General features: G+C 39.8%; 1 protein-coding gene and 1 long non-coding RNA gene across 3 annotated transcripts in view; both read left to right on the top strand.

The window, feature by feature from the left end:
* Positions 1–21,737, top strand: part of LOC122866864 (2-lysophosphatidate phosphatase PLPPR4) — a 94,157-nt gene that overhangs the window by 57,604 nt on the left and 14,816 nt on the right. For both annotated transcript variants that reach the window (XM_044177056.1, XM_044177057.1), the window contains one exon: positions 11,122–11,179. In XM_044177056.1, coding sequence (XP_044032991.1) covers positions 11,122–11,179 — 58 coding nt within the window. The remainder of the gene's footprint in view (positions 1–11,121; positions 11,180–21,737) is intronic.
* On the top strand, positions 15,522–16,668 carry LOC122866867. Its single transcript, XR_006375820.1, has 3 exons — positions 15,522–15,590; positions 15,690–15,752; positions 15,915–16,668. It is a non-coding gene; the product is annotated as an uncharacterized LOC122866867 (long non-coding RNA).

Raw genomic sequence — 21,737 nt, forward strand, 5'->3', positions numbered from 1 at the left:
GCAGAATTATTTTGGTCACAGGGAGAGAAGTAGACAGAGAGAGGGGGATAGCCTATGATGTTCTTGGTTACAAAGACAAACACTGGCAGGTTTCTGTGGTTGTTCATGGATTTTTGGAGAAAACCAAATAATTAAAGAAGCTTGTTGAAAACAGAGAAAATATAATTGAGTCTACTTGAGTGATGACAATAACGAGGCCCTTTGATTAATAAATGTTAAATTAAGATGACAAGAAGAAATCCAGTATGAAATAAGTACTGTGCACACCCAACCTGGATGGAATCAAAAGAATGAGAATGGAAACATGTTCCCATTGTGAATTCAAGCTACAAAATAATGTTTGAACTGACAAGAATAAACATTTATAGATTTTTCAAGAAACTGACTGCAGAGTGTATCAGTAACTGTCACAGTTAGATATGGAAATGACTTTAGCATCCTTATGAGAGCTATGTAAGGGATAATACCCAACAAGTGATTGCAACTGATTGCAATGGATGATGTAGGGGCAAACCAGGTTCTCAGCCCCTGCGTCATCCATTGCAATCATGGAACGTGCAGTCTTGGAGGATATTATCTGCTTACACCATGACCACTTGCCTACAAAATCCCATTTGTAATCAAATTACAAATATCAGTTGTTAATTTACACATACATCTAATTTTCATCTCGCTTTTCTGTTTTAACTATCATAAAATATCCTCCTGAGCCTCAGAACGTTTGTTGCTTGCATTGCTAGGCAACATCTAACGAAACAGGAAGGGGTTCTGTCAGCTTCTCACAGTTCACAAGGCTGAGCCAGGAGTTTTAATATCCCAACAAGTTTGGAACTGGGAGAGAAAGATACATTTACTGGTTGCTGTCAATCTCAAGAATACAGAATAGCGCTGCTGCTACACAGTATTATTAAAAGTGTCTTTCCAGTGGATACAACGTTAAGTTCCGCTCTTGCGCTCTCTCACACAGGCTGCCTCTCTCTCTCCCTCCCTCTGTCACATACACACAGACATTGCACTCTTGCTGTCTCTCTCCCTAACTTTTACCTTGACTGGGACTTCTCCACATCTCTTTATTGTCTGTGCGGGTTTGGTCCATTGACTGTATGTAGTTTGGTTGCATTTCCTCTCTGGTCCTCTCTCTTTTCTCCTGCAACTGTCCCTCAGACTCAGGCTACTAGCTTCACCACAGCTAACGTTGTTATGTAGACCTAAGCCTCTCTAGTGATGGGAATTACGGCTCTTTGGAGGAAGTTGGATTTTAAGGCTCCGTTCCTTTTTGTTGCAAAAAATAAATATGCAAGATTCCTCATCTGCAATACATTGAAATATTCAGTTATATTGATGGTTAAAAAGTGGGATATGTCAAGAATAACTGTCCTAGTTGCACAACAAAAATAACACCCTAGTAATGAAATAGTATGGTAAATAAATAATTACACAATTAGTATATTTCAATAAAACTTGATATAATATGAAACAAAAAATATTTCTGCTCTGTTCAAAAGTGTCATTTGTTCATTGTCATGCATTTCTTTTTTCTGGTGGTGGAGGGCGGGGGGGGAATCGGCTCTCAGGAAGGAGCTGGCTCCCATCGTTCACTTAAAGGAGCCGACTCCTTCACAACCCACACTTCACTAGTCCTCTCTTTTCTCCTCCGATCGTTAATTAATTTGGACATCCACATTCACGCAAATATCAAACTGTTGAATTTAAAGAGGTACTACACGTTGTTTTTTTGTTGCAAACCCAATTATATGATTGTACTGTGATGAAACACATCTATGCTGTCGTTAATATTGTCATTCTTACCAAATTTATGAGCCTTGCAAGGCCAATGCTGACATAGAGTCAACCGTTTGGGACTCATTTACGTCATGACATTTATATTAAAAAAGAGTGTTAACGCCCTCTAATCAGAGGTGGGCAGCCCACCTCCCCCAGCCTTTGAGTAGGAGTCTGTGAAATCGCGCTCATTTTCAAAAATATGCATGATCGAGATGCATCATTCACAAGAGTTTACGCGAGAATTTTGAGGTGAAGTTACACTTTAAATTTGCTTGGTTCTCACTGAGAAGCTATTTACTACATAGCTTGGTTATAACTCGAAGAACCATTTACCACATTGTTTATTTTATGTTTCTGTTTAAGCTAAACTTAAACATTTTAGGAAATTAGCTTATTTTGTTTTTTCTGAGAGTGAGATGAGAGGGTCAATATCAGTCTAACGTCTGTGTGTTATGTATGGAACAACAGCTAGGAAGCCATCAGCCCAGTTTAAAATAAAGATTGGAAGCAGGGAGAAACAGCGCTAACAATTTACTTTAACCCCCTATTTAGCATTTATAAGCTGTTTATACCCAATAAATGATAAGAAATGGTTTATAACACATTATAATGTAGTTGTAAGAAGATATGTGTTTATTAATGTATTTTTCACCAACTATAACTCCTCCTATGGGCACTCATAAGTGGAGGCTGGTGTAAACAGATAATGAATGACAATATAGTAAATAAACACCTAAAAATGTTATGTCTGTGTACAACAAAGTTATAGTATGTTAGAAACCATTCATTCAATTTATATAGGGTTTACAAATGCTAAATAGGGGGGGTTAAAGTAAATTGTTACAGAAACAGCTAGCCAGGCTCTTTCCACAACTCTAAAGCTCACTAATTAACATGTTATATCTCATTATATGTGATAGCAAACTTTGGCATGGATGTCCGAGCTGATGGGTGCACTCGCTGTCCTTGTCTCATTTCCGGTCACCGGTATTTGTGTTTTACTAGTAGAACATTTTTGCAGCTCTAGTTCATCACATTTAATTTTATTCGATTCTTCATTATAGTGACAAACTATTAAACATACACTAGTTCTGCCCAAGCACTCATAGCTATTTCCTTCTTTTAATGACTTTCTCACTAATCCCACAGTTTACAAGCTATTCATTTTTGCTAGCTACCATTCTTTACCTTAGCAGCTAACTTTCCTGCTCTCTCTTGCTCAGTGTGTCAAATGTTTAGCTATTCCTCTGCCTCCTTTGGTGATAATGGTACATGTAATAAATATAGTTTATTTGTAGCATTGGAGGCGAGGCTTAGTGAATTGGAAACATGGTTCCGCACAATCGGAAAAAAATCATTAGCTGCTGTCGTTAGTCAGCCCCCAGTAGCCGGTGCGGACCGACCAGAGGTAGCTCCTGTTAGCCGGGAAACCAGGGAGGTTGGGTGACTCTCCAAAGGAAGCATAGCCCTTTAGCCCATAGGACTTTTTGGGTAAGACCTGGTCTGATTAAGAGAGACTGCATTGATCCCACTTTCGATGGAGCAATTAAATTCAATTTTATTTGTATAGTGCCAAATCATAACAGAAGTTATCTCATTGCACTTTTCCTATAGAGCAGGTCTAGACCGTACTCTTTATAATATTACTTACAGCGACCCAACAAATCCCACCATGAGCAAGCATTTGGTGACAGTGGCAAGAAAAAACTTGCTTTAAGAGGCAGAAACCTTGGACAGAACCAGACTCAATGGTGGGCAGCCATCCACCACTGACATGTTAGGTTTTGAAAGAGAAAGGGAGAGAGAGAGAGAGAGAGAGAGAGAGGTTTTGGGGGGCACAATGCAAATACCACCTAGAATTTTTAAAATAGTAGTAATGTAATTGTAGTGGTAATATTATTAAATTAATAACAATAGGAATGACAGCTATAGGAATAATAATGACAGTATTAGTAACAGAGCCAATAACAACAACTGTAGTAGCAGTTGTCAAGCTGGAACACGGGGGCAGCACGTGGCCCACAACCACAGATCCAGTCTCTGCAGCTCTGAAGGTAGAAATACCTGCTGAAAGCGACAAAAGGAGAGAGGAGAGAAACGAGAATGCACAGAACTACGGGAGAGAGAAGATGTCGAGTTAGTAACAGGCAGTAATAGGATAAAAATGCATACAGATGGAGAGGGAGAGAAGGAAAGAGGTGCATCATGGGACGTCTCCCAGCAGTCTAGGCCTATAGCAGCATAACTAAGGGATGGTTTAGGACTCACCCAAGCCAACCCTAACTATAAGCTTTATCAAAGAGGATAGTCTTAAGTCTACTCTTAAATGGGGAGATAGTGTCTGCCTCCCGAACCCACATTGGCATGTGATTCCACAGAAGAGGAGCTTGATAAATGAAGGCTCTGGCTCCCATTCTACTTTTGGAGACTCTAAGAGCCACAAGTAACCCTGCATTCTGGGAGTGCAGTGTTCTAGTCAGATAATTAGGTATTATGAGATCTTTAAGATATGATGGTGCCAGACCATTAAGAGCTTTGTAGGTGAGGAGAAGGATTTTAAATTCTATTCTGGATTTTACAGAGAGCCAGTGCAGAGAAGCTAATATTGGAGAAATAGGATCTCTTTTCCTAGTTCTTGTCAGTACATGTGCCACAGCATTCTGGATCAACTGGAGATTCTCAAGGGATTTATTCGGGCAGCCGGATAATAAGGAATTGTAGTAGTCCAACCTAGAAGTTACAAATGCATGCACAAATATTTCTGAATCATTTGGAGACAGGATGTGCCTGATTTTCACAATGTTACGTAGGTGAAAAAAGGCAGTCCTTGAAGTTTGTTTCATGTGGGAGTTAAAGGATATATCCTGATCAAAGATAACTCAGAGGTTCCTTATGGTGGTGCTAGAGGCCAGGGCAATACCTGTTTTGTCTGAGTTTAACATCAGAAAATTGCAGGTCATCCAGGTTTTTATGTCCTTAAGGCATGCTTGAAGTTTAGTTAACTGGCTAGTTTCATCTGGCATGATCGATAGATATAATTAGGTATCCTCCGCATAACAATTAAAGTTTATGGAGTGTTTCCTAATAATATTGCCTAGAGGAAGCATATATAAGGTGAATAGAATCGGTCCAAGCACAGAACCTTGTGGAACTCCGTGACTAACTTTGGCGTCCACGGAGGAATCACCGTTAATATGTACAAACTGAGATCGATCTGATAGATAGGATTTAAACCAGCTTAGTGCGGCTCCTTTAATGCCAATTACATGTTCCAGTCTCTGTAATAGGATGTGATGGTCAATGGTGTCGAACGCAGCACCAAGATCTAACAAGACAAGTACAGAGACAAGTCCATTGTCTGATGCAATTAAAAGGTCATTTGTAATTTTCACCAGTGCTGTCTCTGTGCTATGATGCACTCTAAACCCTGACTGAAAATCCTCAAATAAACTATTGTTATTTAGAAAGTCACACAACTGATTGGCGACTGCTTTCTCAAGGATCTTAGAAAAAAAGGGAAGGTTAGATATAGGTCTATAGATGACTAAAACCCCTGGATCAAGAGTGGGCTTTTTCAAGCGGTTCAATTACAGCTACTTTAAAGGATTGTGGTACATAGCCTATTAATAAAGACAGATCGATCATATCCAGTAAAGAAGTGCTAATTAAGGGTAAAACGTCTTTAAGCAGCCTAGTTGGAATGGGGTCTAAGAGACAGGTTGATGGCTTAGATGAATTAATCGTCAAACTCAGGTGAAGAAGGTTGACAGGAGCAAAGCAGCCAAAACACACATCAGGCTCTACATGGTTCAAAAGAGCTATAATTCTCTCAGCCTGGCTACAGTGCTGAAAAGAAACCTGGGGTTGTTTTTATTTTCCTCTATTAATGATGAGTAGTAAGCTGCTCTGGCATTACGGAGGGCCTTCCTATATGTTTTAAGACTATCTTGCCAGACTAAACGGGATTCTTCCAAGTTGTTGGAGCGCCATTTCCTTTCAAGTTTTCGTGATGTTTGCTTTAATTTGTGGGTTTGGGGGTTATACCATGGAGCTAACCTTCTTTGTTTTATTATCTTCTTTTTTAGAGGAGCGATAGAATCGAGTGTTGTTCGCAGTGAGCCTGCAGCACTATCAACTAGATGGTCAATTTGGGAGGGGCTGCGATTTGCATAGGAGTCTCTGTTATATTGAGACATAACATTGAATTAAATGCAGATGGAATCGCTTCCTTGAATCTAGCAATATCTGATAGACATCTAGAGTAAGAACTTTTGCCTAATGGCATGTAGTCCAGTAATAGCAGTTCAAAAGTTATTAAATAATGGCCTGATAAAGAAGGATTCTGTGGAAAGACTATTAAATGTTCAATTCCAATGCCATATACCAGAACAAGGTCGAGGGTGTGGTTAAAACAGTGAGTGGCTTCATGTACACTCTGACAAAAGCCAACCAAATCTAATAATGAGATAAACGAAGTACTAAGGCTTTCAATGTCCACATGAATATTGAAATCACCTACAATAATTACTTTATCTGTTTTAAAAACTCTGAGAATTCAGATAAAAATTCAGAATAAGGACCAGGAGCGCAGTACACTATAACAAATAGAATTGGCTGTCGCGTTTTCCAGGTTGGGTATGAAAGACTAAGAACAAGGCTTTCGAATGAGTTTTAGTTTAGGTTTAGGGTTGATTAATAGGCTTGAGTTGAAGATGGCTGCAACTCCACCTCCTCGACCGGTGACTTGAGGAATGTGAGTATTAATATGACTGGGCAGAGTGGATTCATTCAGGCTAGCATTCTTCATGACCCAGCCAGGTTTCAGTAAAACAAAATAAGTCAATATGATACTCTGATATTAATTCATTCACCAGTACAGCTTTTGATGACAGAGATCTGATGTTTAAGAGTCCACATTTAACTCTCCTATTTTGTTGTGCTATTTCAGCGTCTTTGTTTAGGTTTTTATTTATAACTCCTCCTCTGTTAACTTTAGATTTTATTAATTTAAGTGGTCGGGGGGCAGACACCATCTCCACTTTTAAGAGTAGGCTTAAGACTTTCCTCTTTGATAAAGCTTATAGTTAGGGTTGGCTTGGGTGAGTCCTGAACCATCCCTTAGTTACGCTGCTATAGGCCTAGACTGCCGAGAGACTTCCCATGATGCACCTCTATCCTCTCTCCTTCTCTGCATTTTTATCCTATTACTGCATGCTACTAACTCGACATCTTCTCTCTCCCGTAGTTCTGTGCTTTCTTGTTTCTCTCCTCTCTCCTTCTGTCGCTTTCAGCAGGTATTTCTGCCTTCAGAGCTGCAGAGACTGGATCTGTGGTTGTGGGCCACCTGCTGCCCCCGTGTTCCTGCTTGACAACTGCTACTACAGTTGTTATTATTGGCTCTGTTACTAATACTGTCATTATTATTCCTATAGCTGTCATTCCTATTATTATTAATTTAATAATATTACCACTACAATTACATTGCTACTATTTTAAAAATTCTAGGTGGTATTTGCATTGTGCCTCCCTCCCCCCAACACCTCTCTCTCTCTCCTATAACCTCTCCCTCTCTTTCTATCTCTCTCTCTCTCTCTCTCTCTCTCTCTCTCTCTCTCTCTCTCCAAACCTCTCTCTTTCTCTTTCTCTCTCAAAACCTTACACAGCAGCGGCTGATGGCCACCCACCATTGAGTCTGGTTCTGTCCAAGGTTTCTGCCTTGTAAAGGAAGTTTCTGTCTCTGTAAATAATATTATAAAGAGTACGGTCTAGACCTGCTCTATAAGAAAAGTGCAATGAGATAACTTCTGCAATGAACATGGGGGGCAATCACTATTTCACACAGGGCCATGTAGGTTTGGATTTTGTTTTTCCTTAATAATAACAACCTTCATTTAAAAACTGCATTTTGTGTTTACTTGTGTTATCATTGACTAATATTTAAATTAGTTTGATGATCTGAAACATTTAAGTGTGACAAACATGCAAAAAAAAAATCGAAATCAGGAAGGGGGCAAACACTTTTTCACACCACTGTATATAAATAAATTGAATTGAATTGAAGTGAAACAACACAGCATTAGATATTGTATTGTTAGCTAATGTTGGCCATTTACCAAGACGCCTACCGAGTTCTCCACTGGTTCACTTCACACCACTACTCATTTTCTCTCTGATGGCCATTACGGATACACAGATACAGGAGTTTTGAAAAATCTGCACCTTAGAGGGCATTTTCAAAAATCTCTGTATACGTGTGGATAAGGAATAATACAGCAGTCCTGCAATAAATCCCACCTTCATGAATGTTCTAATTTTTTTTGAAACTGTTTTAGAGAGGTGTTGATTCAACATGCAAATTTTTGAGGCTGTATTTGTGGTGCTCTTGCATTGTATTGTGTTTTACTGACAGGTGTTTCTATTATTTTTTCCCATCCCATTTATATATACCATAAGGGTAGGCGAAATAAGACACCTCTTAGTATAATGCAATACAGTTCAACAGCACCACAAACTGCAGCCTTCAAAACGAACATTAAGTTGAATCAACAGCTCTTATAATTTCCTGCAATTTAGCTGTTAATGTCTAAGCTTTTTTTAAGTCCTCTGAGACAGCCAGAGCAAGACTCAATACAGACAGATGCAATACTAAATGATGCCCAGCAACGGTCCTCTGGATAGACACTAGCTTAAATGATCAACACTGAGTTTGTCTGTTTGCAGCACTTTCCTTTCTGTCTCTAATTAATGGAGATTGGTTTCTGTGAGATTCAATGGAATCATGTCTCCATGTGAGTGTGTGTGTGTGTGTGTGTGTGTGTGTGTGTGTGTGTGTGTGTGTGTGTGTGTGTGTGTGTGTGTGTGTGACAGTAGACAGCATAGGGATGTGGGCGAGGGGGTTAAGGTTTGACCCATGTATTTGGGACACACATAGATTTGACTGCAGACTATGGGGGTCTAAAAATAACTTACTGCTCCTGGCATAAACACTGTCTTCCGCTTTCTCTATGGCAGCTTTAGCTTCATTCTCGTTTTCAGAGCAGCATGGAAAGCTGTTTTGCTGCAGTGGTTGTGCACAAGGGGTATTATTAATCTATTTTAAAAGCGGAAGCAGAAGGACCAACTCACTATTAAAAAACGCTAGAGTTAAGCACTCCCCTCCATAGTATTTCCATAGAAGGACTTTTCAAAGAACCTTTTTAACTCAGTAACATTGCCTACTTTTTTGGGCTTCGGAATTTAGTTCCCGAGACATAGTTCCTGAACCCAAAAAAGTCACCAATAAAGGGGTAGTAGCCCAATGATCCAGGATGGTCCAGGATTTCTTGTAATGTTTATTGCTGAACCTCTCTCTCTCTCTCTCTCTCTCTCTCTCTCTCTCTCTCTCAAAACCTAACACGGCAGCGGCAGATGGCCACCCACCATTGAGTCTGGTTCTGTCCAAGGTTTCTGCCTCTTAAAGGAAGTTTGCTCATGGTGGGATTTGTTGGTTCCCTGTAATTAATATTATAAAGAGTATGGTCTAGACCTGCTCTATAGGAAAAGTGCAATGAGATAACTTCTTTTATGAATTGTCGCTAAATATTTAGATATATAATATAAATTAAATTAAATTTAATTGAAGTTCCCAATGAGTCTAAAAAGAGTGAGATAAAGACAGTGCCTGTAAATGAGAGTAAGAAAGCTAGCATATGAACAAGAGATATCAAGCTTTATTTGCTGTTTGATTTAATACAGTCATGATGATCATCCCCTTTACATCCATTCATTACAATGTGAGTTTCATAACAGCAAATTACAAAGAACAAGTTGACTCTGTTGTTTTATCCGGCATCAGTGTAATTAGCCTAATCTTCACGGTTCTTCATTTATATCAACAAGGGTAGGCTAAATAAGAGAAACACCTCTTACAATACAGTTCCACAGCACCACAGACTGCAGCCATCATTAAGTTGAATCAACGCCTCTTATAATTGATAATAATCTTCACAGTTCTTCAGATACGGTGGAAACACAAACAGGAAAGACTAAAGTAGTTCCTAGTTCAGTACCTGAGTCTCCTTAGTTCCTGGAACTATTTGGTCAAAAAGGGCTAAATAACATCAACACCAGGCAGGTGAATGGAGACAAGAAGCAAGCACAATGTAACGGGAAACAGTGAGGATTATAGGGAATATGATCAACCATTACAACCATAAATATACAGTATGTTATACAGTATGGGCCATATTGCCTAGAATAGGTTGTGTAGAAGGATAAGTTCACATTTTTTCCAAGTCTGTCTTAAAACAATATACACATGTTCATATGTACACTGAAAGAGTTTTGTGTGCTATAATTATTCCTCCTGTTCATACTTGCCAGTAAAAGATCCTTTCCTAACATGCCTCCAGTGTAAGTGATGGGGTACAAAATCCACAGTCCTCATTCCATGCAAAAAATTTTTAAAGTTTATCTAAAGCTATTATGAGGCTTTAGCAGTCTGAGTTAGTCAAATCAAGCCTGCAAAATCAGTTTCAATGTACACATAGGTATCTGACTATAACATATATTTTTAAATGTATTATATGTATTAATTTATTATTATTTAGAAACCCTAACTATTGTGTTTATAACAGTATAGATTTATAATAATATATGCATAAGAGCAGATGCATAATAATATATACAACTATAGTTGTGTTGGTTATTTCAGTACTAATAGTGGATCAGTTAATTCAGAAATGTGCTTCAGTTCAGTTTTCATATGTAAATCTAATTTTTATGACTGTTATAAATGCTGGTTTAAGGAGGAGAGCACACAACTGTAGCACACATGCACACACACACACACACACACACACACACACACACACACACACACACACACAGGAGTAAAAATGAGGGCTGGCTGGAGGAATGAGTATCAGGAGTTATCAGAAGTAGGTCATTGTGTTGGAGCTCAGTGAGAAATTGGGCCACAGGTTCACTTTCATTATGTAGTATACAGTTAAGCTGCTGCTGCTACACTGCAATATATGACTGATCCAACATTCACACTGTGTGTGTATGTTTGTATATGTTTCATATTACTACAATGTAAAAATCTGCTTCATTGCTGCCATTGTTAAATTATTTTTGGGGTTCTAACATGTGAACAAAAGAAGAGAACAAAAAAAGATGCATATGGTTCAGTCATTCAACTCATAACAACCATGTGTGTGTGCAGGTTGGTGTTTGAGATATCTCATTATGCTTGTGTTTTGTTGGCTGTGGTTAAACCCTCTCTCCACCCACTTTTGACTCACACATAGATGTGAACGTTGGCTGAGTCTATTTCTCTTCTTTCATCTCTTGCAGGAAATCCTTCCCGTCGCAGCACGCTACCCTTGCATCCTTTGCTGCTGTCTATATTTCGGTGAGTAATGGTTTGAACCCACGGACTTATTGCACTTGGTGTGCGGTAAGACGAGGGGAGGCAGAATCTGTGTTTACATTAATGATGCATGGTGCTCAAAACGATGACGTGATCAAAGTTGATGGACAATGTTTCCCAGATGTCCAGTTTTTAATGATAAGATGACAACCATATTATCTGCCCAGAGAATTCACCAGTGTTTTTGTTGCTGCTGTTTGCATTCCCCCAGATGCAAATTCAAATAATGCACTGCAGGAACTGTATGAGGTCATCAGCAGTTACGACAAAACAACCAGATAGTATTTTTATTGTAGCTGGTGGTTTTAATCAAACAGACCTCAGAACTGTTTTACATCCTATCAAGGTGTAAAACTGCTTTGACCCAGGGGAGATATAGGTGGCACCATGACAAGATGTTGACAACGGTCACAGATATCTTGGAGCAGGAAAGGAGAAAGAAACACCAAGCCAAAACAAAACCACTAATGAGCACCAACACCTTTGTAAAAGAGGGTCAGAGGCCTGTTTTCCAGTGTGAAGCCAAGCAGAATCAGCTGCAGTCAACCCAGGGACCAGACATTGTCATGTGGTCTCCTGAGGGACAGAAAATCATCCTGGTGGAACTAACAGTCCTGTGGGAGGAGAATACATTGGGTAAAGATAAGGATAGCGTTGTTTGTGAGAAACTAAAACAGGAGGATCTGGGCAGAGAGATATGACTCCTGAGAAGAGCATCTTTTTTGTCTCTTTATCATACAGAAAGAGTTTATCACAAAACTTCCCAGGCTCCGTTCAATGGAATCTTTCATTAAAATGAAGCATATCATAACTCTGCAACAAACGAGCACCCTCCGACCTTTGGCAAAACACATCAAAGCCCACAGCTGTTGGTATTGCGTGTGTAAAGAGAGCATGCACATTTTATTCTCACAACGCTCATGTATGTTCATCAAATGTAGACACTTTTAATAATCTACAGTATATTCTAAACTATATAAAAATAAAGGCTTTGTTACAACACTATATGCATTAATCAGGAAACATATTACTTGAGAGTGAGTGAGTGAGTTATTTCATGCACTAGGAACACAGGGAAGGGGACGGTCACTCTTCCCCGTGTGCTTCAAAGTGCATACACAATTAGGAGTGCCATTACATGGGAGAGGCAGAGTGCTTCTCCATACTAGGTGCAATACAGGCAGGTTGGTGCTTTCACTTAGCAACACAACCTGAATCATTATTGAACTTGATTGTCTATATATGTCTATATCAAGGAAAATATTTTCCACAGAAGGTTGGGAGAAGCGGCAGAAAGAGCCTCCTGTTGGCTCTGACACAAGAGGAAGGGCACTAGCTGGAAGCCTGGAGGAGAGTGGCAGTGACTTGGCCACCACTGGTGACCCGCCAGCTGGAGAGTGTTGTGGTTAAGGGTTGAGAAGGTTGGGCACCACCAGTTCAGATCAGCACCAGTTCACCATTCAGATCCAACAGATCCGCAGAGGATGCCATCTCCACTGCCCTCCACTCAGCCCACACACATTTTGAAAATAACAACACCTACATCAGACTGCTATTTGTTGATTTCACCTCAGCTTTCAATACAATCACCCCCATGAAACTAACTGGGAAATTTAGCACTCTGGGCTAAAGTACTACTCTCTACAACTGGATATTGGACTTCCTTACAAACAGACCCCAGACAGTTCGGATTGACAGTCACCCACCCACCACTCTATTGCTCAACACCGGAGCACCTCAGGGCTGCGTGCTCAGCCCCCTCCTGTTCACGCTGTACACCCACGACTGCAATCCCTGACATGGAGAGAACTCTGTTGTAAAGTTTGTGGATCACACTACCATCATCGGCCGGATTATAAACAACAATGAGAATTCATATCGGGAGGAAATCAACAATCTGCAGAGTGGTGCACAGAGAACAACCTACTGCTCAACATCAGTAAATCCAAGGAGCTGATCATTGATTTCAGAAAAAAGGAGACGGAGACACACACCCCTGTCTACATCAGTGGAGCTGAGGTGGAGCAAGTGAACAGTTTCCAATCCATTCTCTGTATTAAACCATAAATAATAGTTTTCTGGTTTGTTTGTTTTTTTTGTGTGTAGTTTGAAGGGACTACAGCTTGCATTTCGTTGTACAACTCTTGAGTTGTATAATGATAAATAAATGAACCATGAACCTTGAACCTTGAACTTAACCCTGCTCACTATCTCATGTAGCTCCTAATGATATAGTAGAAGTTAACACAGCGAAACATTGAGTGGTGGATGATGGAATCAGCCATTATTAACTTTTCTGCATGGTTCTTTCTTCTAAGCTATTTTTGCTTCACTGCGTAGAATCCACTCATCTCTAAATGTCAACTTTTCAGGAACAAAGAAAAAAGATGGGGTGGCCCATTTGATTGCTGTCATTGGTTTGCAGGCTAGCTAGCTAATTAGCTTGTCAGCTGTAACAGAATATTGAAAACTCAACTGCAAATGTCAACATCGGTCAGATTAGATGCTAAATGGCATGGTCCTTAGTCTTCAACACCACTGCTAACAAGGCGTTGTCTGTTTTTGTTGTTTGTTTTTTTAATAGTGCAAGACAAGGGATTAACAGGAAGAGACATGAGAAAGCAAGAGAGAGAAACAACAACAACCAAAGGAAAGGATAGAAATACAGATAAGCTTAAGTAATTAACTGGATGTACCTGAGTAAAATTGAGTAGATACATTTAGATTTTGTGTATATGTGTGTATAGGAGTTGTGTGTGTAAGGATATATGGGGAAGCTATGATGGTACTTTTATGTCTTTGTTATGCAATCAAAAAATTGATTTGAGAGAAACTATCGACACCGCAATCAAAACATTTTTTTATTGCAAGTAAAATGAATTTGTAATTTTAAATGTATTAATGAAAAACCAAAAGTTTTGCTTTTGAAACCTAAAGTTTTGCTTTTGAAACCGGAAGTTTTGTTTTTGAAACCAAAAGTTTTGCTTTTGAAATCAAAAGCTTTGCATTTGAAACGAAAAGCTTTGCATTTGAAATGAAAAGCTTTGCTTTTGAAACAAAAAGCTTTGCTTGCTGTTAGTTGACTCTTGTGGGCGTGACCTACACTGAAAGATGCAAGACACATTCCTATTGGCCAGCCTTAAACAGAGTGACAGTTTGGCAACATCCACTGTTAGCAGACAATAGACGGAGTTCCATGGAGAAGACGGGAGCGGGAGCAGAGAGAAGACAGAAAATCAGTGCACAGGTATGTTTACACATAACGTTTGTCTTAGTGATAGCAAGAATGTTATGTTTGAACTGTTGTACGTTGATTGCTTTTGTTTAAAAATGTGTGATATTGTAATGGGTTAAAAGAAATACTTATTTTGTCAGCCTGTAGCTGCTAGCTTAGCTCAATAAGCTAGTCACTACCATTATGTGCCCAGGCTGTCTATTAGCCTGCATGACGTTGTGCATGTAGCGACTAGTTTCCACGATCTAAAGTTAGTTAATTCTATATTTGTGGCATGCTGTATTATTTTATCAGCCCGTAGCCAGCTTAACATTAGTTAATGTTAGTCACTTCCTCGTCTTAGGTTTCACACTAGCTAAGCTGTCTGGGCTTTTATCCACGTGTTTTTATATGCATTTTCGATTTTAATAATAGAGGCAGACCTGTGACCTGTCAGATCTGTGTGGAGAATTGAGGAGACTGTAACCTTCCTCACATTAATACATTAAACAAACAGAAATGTCACATTTCCATTGTGTTTTCTACATTGTTTTTTTCACCGTTTGAGATTTGATTGGCGCTTACTCAATTATGTCATCTTGTTGCTCCCTCTTATAATGGAAAATTGGCGCCACCTGCTGCTTACCTCAATGCACCAACTCCTAATAATCACATTGTGGTGGTGGATGGAAACAAAGCATTCATTCTCATTTTCTTTTGCTGATTATTTTCCCACCAACCGAAATTTCCTTTGGGCACATGGCTTTATGGTTACTTAGCTTTATAAGTATGGGAATGTGTAGTGACACGGTATTTTTGATGTTACTGGTGAGAAATAAAATATTACTTGTTGTCCAGTATTGTCATGCAGTATTGTACAGCTTGTGCATGACCAGAATTAATTGTTAATAACATTATGCTTTGCTCTGTATGATCACATTACAATGTTATGCACCTTAATATAAGCACATTATGATTTTAAAAATGATCGATTAAATTTCTTGTAGTCAAATGAAGTTTTATGTCTTTACTGTAGATTGTTTTCCAAGCTGGCACAGAGTATATTCAGTTGAATGGATCATCATGCACCTGTGCAGCAGGCAAAGTTCTATACAGGTGAAGGCGGTACCACCAACTATGGCCTGCACAAGCACTGTACAAACATGGCATCGGACACAGGTAACTTTGTTCAACATTGTGTAAAACCCCTTGACAATAACTTTTAAAATAAAGCAAGACATTATTACTATCATTGATGTTTGTTTGTATCATTCTCAGGGGATCTGTGCAGAGCCTATTCAGGACTTGGTAATGAAGAAACCAAAGCCATCTGCCAGGAGCGTATGTAAATCAACCCTCTATCAAGCGTACACAGATAATGGTCATTATTATTGTACTGTTTACTGTGTATTCATGATCATATCATCGAGAAGTGCGGAAGGACGATGAATTTAATACCTGTACTTTTAACATTTATGGGTTTTTATGCTTAATTTGTTTCAGGATCCCTCCCTGACCAATCAGTCCTGTCCCTTGGGGAAGAACTAAAAAGCCTCAGACCCCAACTGCTAATATCCTCGGTGCTGCATGGTTTGTCTGAGCTTTTACTGGTTGACTCCAGGTTTTGACCTGTGCTGTGAGTTTCACCACTGGCCATGTCAAACACCCAGATGCCCCAGCATTCCCCAGACTTCCTGTGGATGGTGCCCAATTTTCCACTGCTGTACACTTTGTCCCAAACTTCCACCAGTTCTTCCATTTGAAGAGTCTACATGTCACACAGGAGATTGCAGCTATGGTAGAGGAGGGCACACAAGAGGAGTCTCAGTATACATTATGGAAAGAGTAACAGCCATTAGGTTCTATGAGGTTTGCCGTGTGCAAGGGAGTAAAACAAACTAGCGCAATGAAAAGGGGCCTTGAGCGTGAACCATAGATGCTAGAACAATACTCAAAACTGTTCAATGTAAATGTCTCACCCTGTGGCTTTGTCATCCATCCCGATGCTCCTCACCTTGGTGCCAGACCAGATGCAAAGGTTTATGACCCTAATGTAGCTCTTAGTTCTGGGCTTGCAGAATTTAAATGCACAGACATCTGTAACATTTCTGAGGCAGGGCATGTCAAATGTGTGAAAGGCCAGGTAAAACTGAAAAGAAATATAGTACAATGCAAATTCCACCTGGAATTTTAAAATAGTAATAATGTAATGGTAGTGGTAATATTAATATTAATAAAGTGATAATAATAGGAATAACAGTGATAGGAATAATAATGATAATTATAGTAATAAGACTAATAACAATTGTAGTAGCAGTTGTGGCCCACAATCACAGATCCAGACTCTGCAGCTCCGGAGGCAGAAATACCTGCTGAAAGCAACAAAAGGAGAGAGGAAAGAGACGAGAAAGCACAAAACTACGAGAGAGAGAAGATGTCGAGTTAGTAACATGCATTAATGGGATAAAAATGTATACTCGTTGTCTCCTATACTTGTTATATCTTACCTGTATATCTAGGAGCCTATACGTGTAAATATTTATTAATATTTTTAAACTCCAAGAGACATGTTTTGGGGTTTTAAGTATTTTTGTAAATGGATAATTGTCATTGGAACTGGTCTTGTTAAACAATGTAGAAACAAATATTAAAACTATTATTTTAGTTCACATGAGTGACTGTTCTTGTCAAGTTCTATATATACCCACAATTGTATTGTTATTGTATTACTGTATTTGTATTACTGCCCAACTACATAAAAGACAGTTGTAAAATGGGTAAAATGCTCTTGGCCTAATGAGCATTAAGCTCACTGTAGTTACATTAACCTACAGTTGATCATCATCATATAAATCAACACATTATATCAAACATGAATTCATACTTTTTGTATTTATAAAGACAGTGGTGGGAGAAGTACTCAAAACCTTTACTTAGTAAAAGTAGAAATACCATAGTCTAACAATACTTAAATGAAAGTCCTGAATTCAAAATGTAGTTCTTAAAAGTACAGAGGTGAGAAAAATTTACAAAGTATGAAAAGTAAAAGTATTCAGTATGCAGAATGGCACCTTTTAAAAATGTTATTTTACTATAAAATATTATATTATTCTGTTTTTATCACTAACAAATACATGTAATGTGGGTAGATTAGTAACACAGTACTGCATCATATCATATCTGTCGTATGCTGGTGTGGTATGTGGACCCAAATGCAGATGACCAGGAAGCGGTATGAGGGTGTAGTAGTCGGATGGCTACAGTGATTATTGGGGTGATGAGGTTTACAGACAGGTAAGGCAGACAGACCGGCAGGAAGACAGGCAACAAGCAGGTAACAGGCAAATGGGTAGATACAGGTCCAGGTACAAGAATATGGGTTACAGGCTGGCAGAGGTGGAAACAAGGAAGAGAGTCCAATGAGGCTAACCAAATCCAAGGGGAGCAGGTAAAGTTCAAAATCCAGAATCCAGACACGGTCCAAGGGAGACAAAGAATCCAAAACAGAACTCACGGTAAGAATGTCAGGGAACTGGGCACAGGAACCAGGACAACGAAACATGCACCAAACGGCGACACACACAAATATCAGGAACACGTGCCAGACAGGAATAACACCAGACAGGAATAACAATGATCCGACACTGAACAAAGAAAGAGACCCGGACTAAGTACCCTAGGGGAGGTGAGACAATGAGCGAACAATCAAGGAATGTGCAAACAATCAAGGAAGGGCCAACAATCAAAACTGGAGGGAAAGCAAACAAAGACAGGAAATAAAACCACAAGACACACAAGGGAAGGATAATACTACAAAATAAAACAGGAAATGAAAAACCCTCAAACTATAACAATATCAGCATATCAGTTTTTTGATGAGAAAAGTAACTATAAGTGTCAAATAAATTTAGTGGAATAAAAAGTACAATATTTGCCTCTGAAATGTAGTGAGGTAGAAGTATGAAGTAGCATTAAATGAAAATACTCAAGTAAAGTACAAGTATGTCAAAATTGTACTTCAGAACCACTGTCTAAAGGATCATTCATTAGTGGCTACAACATTTAACAATAACACATTCATATTCTATGCAACAGGTATGTGGCCTTTCAAATCAAATGGTCCCTGAAAGTTGGTCATCAAGCAGCAGTTGGTCCACAGCTGGTTGACTGTCCCAGACAAAGTTAGAGGAAGAGTGTTGACCCAGATATGATACTCTTTCACTCTTCTGATTGCTCTTTCAACAAGAATGCGAAGCCGAGCTATGGCTTGTGTTTTCAGAGCATCTTCTTTGCTGAACTGTGCTGTGGTTTTAAAGGGAGGTATGCTCAGCTTTAAAATCCTAATGTGCTTATCTTAAGACACATAAAATTGTAATGTGATCATAAAGAGCAAAGCATAAATGTTATATACAATTGATTCCGGTCATGCACAAGCTGTACAATACTGCAGGACAATACTGGACAACAAGTAATGTTTTTTTTCTCACCAGTAACATCAATAATACCATGTCTCTACACATTCCCACACTTATGAAGTTAGGTTACCATAAAGCCATATTCCCACAAGTAATTTCGGTTGGTGAGAAAATAATCTGCAAAAGAAAATGCGAATGAATGCTTTGTTTCCATCCACTACTGTTATGTGATTATTAGGAGTTGGTGCTGTAGGTGGCACCAATTTTCCATTATAAGAGGGGCGTAAAGACAAGATGACATAATTGAGTGAGCGTCAATCAAACAGTGGATGTTGCCAAACTGTCACTCTGTTTGAGGCTGGCCAATAGGGATGTGTCTCACATCTTTCAATGAGAGTCAGTTAACAGCAAGCAAAGCTGTCATGCCGCTTGAGAAAAAAAAGTATTTTTATTTTGTCTCTGCAGTACAGCACGATCTGTTTATTTCTGTAACTACAGTAGTCAGTTGCAGCAGTGTGCGAGCTCTACCAGTCATCCGTTCTCAGACGATCGCTTTTTCCTCTTCTCTTTTGCTAAAGCAACGTTTGTGAGTATTTCTTCATGTAATATTAGGATATTGCGTATTTTTATCTTTTGTAAGGTTATTGAGACGGCTAAGTTAGCTTTATGCTTATTACTGCTGATTGTTTACTAGCTTGATTGCGTTTATCATATAGATCACCACTGTGTAGATAATCCGTGCTGTTTTTTCTGTCACTTTGTATTTGGATTTAATATTAATATATATCTCATTTGTATTGCATTACAGTTTCACAATATTCCCAGTAAACTTTATGGAAATGAATCATCTGTGTCCTGGAGTTTCTTGGGAGTGTTTAAGCTGAATGGAGCATAGTCCATGACAGTGAAAAGATGGCAACGCAGCTAACGAGGGTCACAAGGATCGCTATCTTACGAAGCAACTAAATACCAAGAGATAAATTGCTAACAATACAGCGCCCTGTCAGCAACGCTATTGCGTGAGTCACAATGTCACAACATAGCAACAGTAGAAAAAGGAACAAAGATATCCAGTCTGAGACTGTGCGTTCAAGAAGCAGTCGTTCATCTGGTTCATCGTCCAGCTCAAAGATTAGTATGGCTGTCGCCATGACAAAGGCGAAGGCTGACGCAGCGCAAGCTAGAGCAGCACACAAGCAGAAGGAAATCGAACTTAAAGTAGAGCAGGCCCGCGTTCAAGCTAATCTTGATGCATTAAATGATGAGAAAGAAAAGGATGCCGCCATAGCAGAGGCAAATGCCCTCGTGGCTGGTCTACAAGATATGGGTTTTGAAGTATGCAGTAAGGCTAGCAGCCAGGTTCCTCAAGACGAAGACCAGCGAGTTGCCACTGCAGCAGAGATTTATCAGTCAGAAGAGGTAGTGATTATGCTTTGCCAACGCTGCATCCTACGCATTCTCAACCTAATGATGCTATCTTCTCAACGTCTCACCCACTCAGCGAAGAGAGTCGACAGAACAAGTGAGAAGAATTAAAACAGTTAACATTAAGGATCCAACAACTGGATTGCACATGGCATGGGAACGCCTCGACGAAATATATGGCTCACTAGAGGCCGTCGAACAGGCTTTGTTCAACAGAATGGTTTCCGAAGGTTTCAACGGATATCCACAAAGACTCAGGGATCTAGCCGACCTGTTGTCGGAGCTACAGGCAGCCAAAGAAGATGGCTACCTTAAGCCTATTATTGAGAAACTTCCATACAACATGCAAGAAAAGTGGCTTTACCTTGGCACAAGATACAAACAGGAGCATTTCGTTAGCTTTCCACCTTTGTCCGTGTTGGTAGACTTCATCGCCACGGAGGTAAGGGCTCGCACTGACCCAAGTTTTAACTTCTTCATGCAAGCTCCAGCAGAGAGAAAGAGTAAGTGGGAGAAACCTACTAAAACATCTCTATACGTTCACAAGACGCAGGTCTCAGGAACTGCTAAGGCCGAGTGTAGAGAAAGTACGGAACGTATTGATCCTAACAAACACTGCCCTCTGCATAGAAAGCCCCACCCTCTGAGGAAATGCAGAGGCTTCCGTGAGAAGAGCATTAACAGTTTTTGAAAGAGCATTACATCTGTTTTCGCTGTTGCTCCTACACAGACCATCTCGCAAAGAATTGCACTGCTGAGATAAAATGTACAGAGTGTGGGAGTGCGGCTCATGTCACAGCACTTCACCCCTACCCACCTACCTGGAAATCTAAGTCGTCCCCTTCCACTTCAGGACAAGAGGAGGAGGACAAAGCAGAAATCTGGGAGATCAACGAACAGAGCAATCGCTCCCTGGCGCTGTCGGAGTTCTTTGAGGTTTTTAAGATCTCTGGAAGTTCCTACTCATATACCCTCAAGACCTGTGCAGGGTGTTCAGAGACAGCGGGGAGGAGAGCCAGCGGTTACACTGTGGAGTCGATGGACAAGAAAATAAGCATTCATCAGCCTATACTACTGGAGTGCAACCAAATCCCTAACGTTCGCACTGAGATTCCTACGCCGGAAGCAGCCTACCATCATACCCACCTGAAGCACATCGCTGACAAGATTCTGCCTTTACATCTGGATGCCAAAATTCTCCTCTTACTGGGTAGAGACATCTTACAAGTACACAAGGTCCGAGAACAGATAAGTGGCCCTGGAGATGCACCGTTTGCGCAAAGGCTTGATCTAGGATGGGTCATCGTCTGTGATGTGTGCCTTGGAGGTGCTCACAGAACGCAAGAGGTGAGAAGCTACAAAACAGCCATCTTAGAGAACGGTCGTACGAGTTATCTTCAACCATGCAACAACCAGATCAGAGTGAAAGAGGTATTTGGTCAAGCGTCTAGACCTCAGCATCATCCAGCACCAACCTCCATCCGTG

The sequence above is a fragment of the Siniperca chuatsi genome, linkage group LG19 (genome assembly GCF_020085105.1).
Source record: "Siniperca chuatsi isolate FFG_IHB_CAS linkage group LG19, ASM2008510v1, whole genome shotgun sequence".
NCBI lineage: Eukaryota > Metazoa > Chordata > Actinopteri > Centrarchiformes > Sinipercidae > Siniperca > Siniperca chuatsi.